Here is a 6,000-nt window from a genome sequence, read left to right on the forward strand (position 1 = left end):
CTTGAGGTCAGGGCCTGGGGATCTGCATTATTGGAGCCTCCAGGAAGTACTTAGGAACACCGAAGTTTGAGAACCACCAGAATTGGGGCCCAGTAACATATGTGTTAAATAAACACTCCAGGTCGATCTTTCCTACTTCAAACTTAAGAACTACTGATCCAGTGTACAACTCTTTAAACCCTCTTTTAAAGTAGTAAAAAGGTTTTAATTTTTATAACACTAGAACTGGTTGTAATATGTTCTTTAAAATAGCAATGAGGTAGGATGGGAGACATAAGGAGAGGCAAAAAGGGGATCTGCAGGACAACACAAGAGTGCTATGATTTAAAGTCCACTTTCACTGGATTAAAAGTCCAGATTTAATGGTCACTTTCACTTACCTTGATCACAAACAACCTATTTAGTCATTGATGAGACCTCATCCACAGGTACACCAAGGGGGTACTGTTCAAAGTCACAAAACAGAATGCATCAAAAACAAAAGAACCCCTAGTCAGTCATGGTGAACATGTCCAGTTACCAACACAAAGGGGAACTAAAAATACCCTCTTCAGTCTGTACTATAGATTTTACGTGTATGAATTTGCCTCGCTAAGATCGAGCTAGCGTTTCCCTCCCTAATGCTGGCACTCCACCCTGTGTAGTGATACTCTCACAGAGTGTATTTCTCTCAATAAAATAAGTGTGTGCCTTTCTTTGAGCTGTTCCTGGATTCCTTTCTGCAAGGACATCAAGGAGCTTCATGGCCTGAGTCAAGGTCCACCTCCCTTGGAGGAAACCTCCTCAGGCCCCCTGTCCCAGTGACAGCAACATTAATTGTTTGTCTTCACAAATATTTCCCACCTGTAAATACCCAATCTCTGCCTAAGAACTATGCCTGTTTTGCAGAGGTGAGAAACAGAGCTCCTTAAAAATCATTATACTTTAAAGAGTCAGTTTCATTCTCTGAGAATTTTGAAGAATATAAGTATGATTTTAATCTTTGCCTTGGTCCTGGGTGAAGCAATTTATTTAATTTTAGACAAATATGTATAAATTCATAACTGGAAGGAAGAAGTTAAGACTCTGATATAAGCAAAAGAGATTAGGGGATTTTTTTAATGGAGACATTGGAACTCTGAAGATTACCTGATGCTATAGTGTTGTACTTTTGTTTAAACTGTCTATAATTCTGTAAAGATGAAGGTTTAAAGTGTAGATATATGATAGCAATGAAAATAATTTCTGTCTATATACATGTGAGTAAGTTCTGTCACATGGAGGACAACTCTTCCATCTGAGAAGCCAGTTTTGCATCCATTTGCAAATTTATTTCAATATTCTTGATTTGTAAATATGTCTTATTTGTATATTGTGAATCAACTGTAACATCTTACTAGTTGTCTCATTTAATTAATGAGTTAAATATAGTTTTTGAAATGTTCAATTTATGTAAGAGTCATGACTTTACTTTTTAAAAAAAAAATCATCCTTTAACAGGTTTGGAGGATCCACTAAGATAAGCCAAGAGTCACCCGAAGTCATCAGAAATGGTGTCACAGACACCAGCCCAGACACATTTTTTTTCCTTGTCTCCCACAGGTGAATTCAAAGTGGTGATAGAACTTTGTTGAAATTTGTTTTTCTAACTTTAATTCTATTCTCTATTATTTTGCTTTTCTTTTTGTTTCATTTACAAATGATGAGTTATTTCCTGTTGGTAGCTGCAGTGATTGGAAATTTGGAAATCTCTGTAAATGGATTAATGTATTCTAGAGATCTGTTTCCCTGCTGGGTGAAAATCGATAGAGAATAGATTTGGTTAGTGTTCATCTATTGTGAGTTAAAATCAGTTAGGAATATATGCCCAGGAGGAAGGAAAACAACTTTGATACTGTAATTCTGTAGTGTTCAGTTTTTGTATTTGTGTTTACTTTTCAGCTGTGGCTGAAATTGAAGAATTTCAGGTGTACACGCCCTGGATCTATACGTGTGTGTATGTGTCACTCAGAAAGCCCGTTACCCCTCATTGTTAATGTAGGAGGTTTTCTTATTTCCAGAAAGCATTCTTAAATTAGAGCATAAAAGCCTTAAAAGGAGCTCTGTTTTGACTGGCTTATAGAGATAAATAAGGACATACAATAAATTAAATATTCTTCAAATTATCAGAAAATTAAACTTGTAATTCTTTGAGCTCTCCCTGCCTCCCTCAATTAGAAACTCTCATTGAATCTCCTTGCTTTTCATGGCAACAGAGTAATCTGCATAGTTCCAATAAGGATCTGTTCTCCTTTTACAAAGATATAAATGGAAAAATCACTTATGCAACCAAGGCCTTGCATGGAATATTTGAGAATGATGTTTATTTAATCATAATGACGAGTCACTTATAAAGGACTGAGGTTGACTTTCTGGTGCCAGTGTTAACAAAGTCCTCCCAGAAAAACTAGCGTGGTACACGGCTAATAGGATTTCCATCGTGGTAAGGAAGGCCACATCCTGCAAGCCCAAGAAGCTTGGGATATTTGAAACAGCTCTAAATAGAAGACCCAAATTTATAGGTCCTTCAGTTGGAATCTGGAGAACAAAATTTCTTGGCCTTGACTTACCAACCTTAGGATAGCAAATAATAAATGATTTTAGAAGTTCAGTCTGAGATTCCTTATGAAAGCTTTCAGCAAAATAAGCTTTAGGTGTCCTAAACAGTAATTTAACATTCTTGCTTCCTCAGTGCAAATAACCCAGCCAAACCTAACGAGACCAGCCTTATTTTGTGAATAATTTTGTTTGAGATAATTTGAAAGAAAGAAGTAAAGATGATAAACAAGTTTTCTTTTTAAGTCTTGAAATAATCAAGAGAGATACTGGATGTACAACTATAATGAGATATCACAATGTACAACTATAATGTACCAATAAAAAATGTGGGGAAAAAATAATATTATTAAAAAAAAAGAAAAATACTGAATACATTTCAATGGAATGCTGGTATCTCCAGCAATTGTCTGAACTTTGGTATTGACTAGGCTATTTTACAACTCTGTAGATACTAAGGTTAATTTGAAAAACAAACAAACAAACAAAAAGTGAACAATAATGCAAATAAATCTTATCTACATTCATGAAAATAAAAATCTTTGGTGAAGGATTCTCTCTCACAGAAAAGCCAATTTTGCATCTATATGCAAATTTATTTCAATATTCTTGATCTACAAATGTGTCTGTTCTTTGAATTCTCCTTTGAACCAATTGTGACTTTTATAGATTTCCTCTTTTAATTGATGAGTTAAATAAAATCTCTGATATATGTTTATTTTTATTTGAATGGGAGTTATGATTTTACTTATCATCAAAAATTGTCCTTTAACACCATTGTTTTATTAAATCCTCAGATCATTCTCACTTTCCTGTTGAATAGATTAGGAATTGGAGACTGGTTCTTTTTGTTATTCATTCAGCTAGTATTTCTTTCTCCAGAGCCTGTTACATGTCAGGGACTGATCTGAGGACTGGGGAATGCAGTGGTGAGCCACAGAGACTGCATAGACTCCAGCAGCAGAGAAGACATTAAATGAATTCACAAATACATGATTAGAAAATGTGATAATCTATGAAAATTAAAAAGAGTTGATTGCAGAAGTGGCTTTTACAGGTTGAGGTCAAGGTTAGGCATTCATTTTCATCTGGAATGTGATTGGCCTGATAAGGGGCAGCAAGAAGACTCAAGTGGCTAGACCTGGAGAGAGCCGGACCAGTGGAGAATAGGGACACAGGTGAGGCCTGGGCCAGGCATGCCTTGATCATTTTTAGTCTTTATTCTTTTTTTTTTAATTGCTTTTATTTTTTAAATACATGACAGCGGAATGGATCACAATTCTTATTACACATATAGAACACAATTTTTCATATCTCTATTTTTATATAAAGTATGTTCACACCAATTCATGTCTTCATACATGTACTTTGGATAATGATTGATGTCCATCACATTATTCTAAGGGTTAGATGGTGACCTCTTGCCTGAGGTCATACAGGGCCTGAATTGAAAATTTAGTTTGTGTACCCATGTAACTTGGATTCTTAACCACTGGGTGTTGGGGTGGGGGGCACTTTCTCTTTTTGGATTTCGCCAGATAATTGTTTTTAAAGTAAGGAAGTTTTATCGTGCATTTTCCAAAATGAGTTTCTCTTGTGGATATTGTTTATGTTTCCCGAATGCTGAACTTGCCTAGCCCCGGGGTAAGGCTTAAATGACATTTAAGCACATCAAGAACACCTGAAAAATCTTGACACTCAAGCCACATTTCTGTGGCTTGTGCTTTCCTGATGCTCATATTACCTTGCATAGTACCAGACATATGACAAGGACTCTATAAATATATGTTGATTAATTGGCTGATTAATTACAATTATTATAGTAGACCATGTGTTCTTTGGTAGATATTATAGAGATAAAAATGCAATTTTTTTCTTGACCAAGTGGCTATGATTTACCTTTGTTTTGTAGCATCTTTTTTATTTGTTAAAATAAGGATTAATTGGTTCATTCATTCACTGTTTCTATCCTAATTTGATCTAGAGAAAATATTCGATGATACCAAAGCAAGAAATAGAAATTCTGCTGCTGTTACTCAGTATTCCCAGGGCATAAGCTAACCAGAAATTATGTCGCAAAGATTCCTGAGCAATGGCTCAGAACTAGGAAATAGTTACCATTGTAGAACACTTGACAAATTTACAGACTTGTATTGATCTTGGATTCCCCACCACAGTGGATGAGAGGTCAGCAGACAGAGGCAACAGTAGCCAGGAGATAGAATGTCCAGGCACCAGAAAAACCCCTGGGAACCAACTCTGGGTCCTAAATACTCCAGATAACAAAGATAAAGTGAGATAGGAGTATCTAAAGACCATCCTACCCAGTTGTATTTGAGACAAGAAAAGGGATCTACTTAGGCTTACTTTTAACACTTCAGCCAATTAAATTGAATGGTAGGGAAAAGTAAAGAGGGTTACACAATGACATTCAAACCTTAGGCATTCATTCACTTACTCTTTCATTTGTTCATTCATTCATTCAACAAACATTTAGTATCTACAAAATGCTGCATATGGTTGTAGGCAGTAAAGGGATAAGGAGATAAAGATGATATGGTCTTTTTGCTTAAAATCTAAAAATCCATTGATTTCACAACACCATAATCTAGATTAAGCTATGCATAGCTTAAATGCCAGTTACATTAATCCTGACTTCATGTTTCTGCATAGTAGAATACTGAAATAAAATTTTAAAATGCTCTCAGAATAGCACCAGAAATTATTCAGAAACTTGATAACTTCTAATAATACCAGATAAACACAATAATTATAATAAATAATAACACCTAAATCAATAATAACATCTAAATCAATATTAAATCCATGGAATGATGGGTTTTAGAGGAGGAAGGGACTCTTGTGACCATATAGTCCAACCTCTTGATTTATAGAGGAGGAAATACAGGCCAGTGCCAATATCTGACTTGTCACTTAGGAAAAGCAGTGACTGAGCCAGAGCTCAAACTTAGGCCTTGACTACCTCAGTCCCCTTCCTTACATCCTTAAACACGTAACATGGCTCCTGAGTCACTAACCTTTACTGGCATCCTTTTGTAAGACTGGTATGGGGATGAAATAGGGATCCGTGCGATGAGAAGAGGGCATAACCGTGAGGTTGGGTACAGTGGACCCTTTCATTAACTTCTGAGCCTTCACCTAGTTGATAAAAAAAAAAAAAAATTCGTTTTCAGCAGACATTTTTGCCTTCACAATGAACACAGTTTTCTTCTTGTAAACAATAAATAAGGTTATGAATAGTTTCATTAAGTTTTAATAAAGTAGCAATATCAGCTCTGATTTCATTCTTCGTGAGTACCCTGTGCTATTGTCTACTGTCAGGATTTTGTGTAATTTAAAATAGTTAATTAAATCCAATTAACATGTAGTGATTTTCACTATGCAAAGTCAGTATAGTAGTTAATA

The 6,000-nt window shown here is 35.4% G+C and overlaps 1 protein-coding gene across 1 annotated transcript in view; it reads right to left on the bottom strand.

Annotated features, from left to right (window-relative positions):
• The window catches only part of Iqch (IQ motif containing H), a 129,149-nt gene extending 123,422 nt beyond the window's left edge, over nt 1-5,727 (bottom strand). Inside the window, exon 1 of the mRNA XM_015480496.2 lies at nt 5,613-5,727. Within this exon, the coding sequence (XP_015335982.2) occupies nt 5,613-5,715 (103 nt within the window). The 5' untranslated portion in view covers nt 5,716-5,727. The remainder of the gene's footprint in view (nt 1-5,612) is intronic.
• Nucleotides 5,728-6,000: the final 273 nt, after the last annotated feature.

This window comes from Marmota marmota, unplaced genomic scaffold (assembly GCF_001458135.2).
Source record: "Marmota marmota marmota unplaced genomic scaffold, marMar, whole genome shotgun sequence".
In the NCBI taxonomy this organism is placed as follows: domain Eukaryota; kingdom Metazoa; phylum Chordata; class Mammalia; order Rodentia; family Sciuridae; genus Marmota; species Marmota marmota.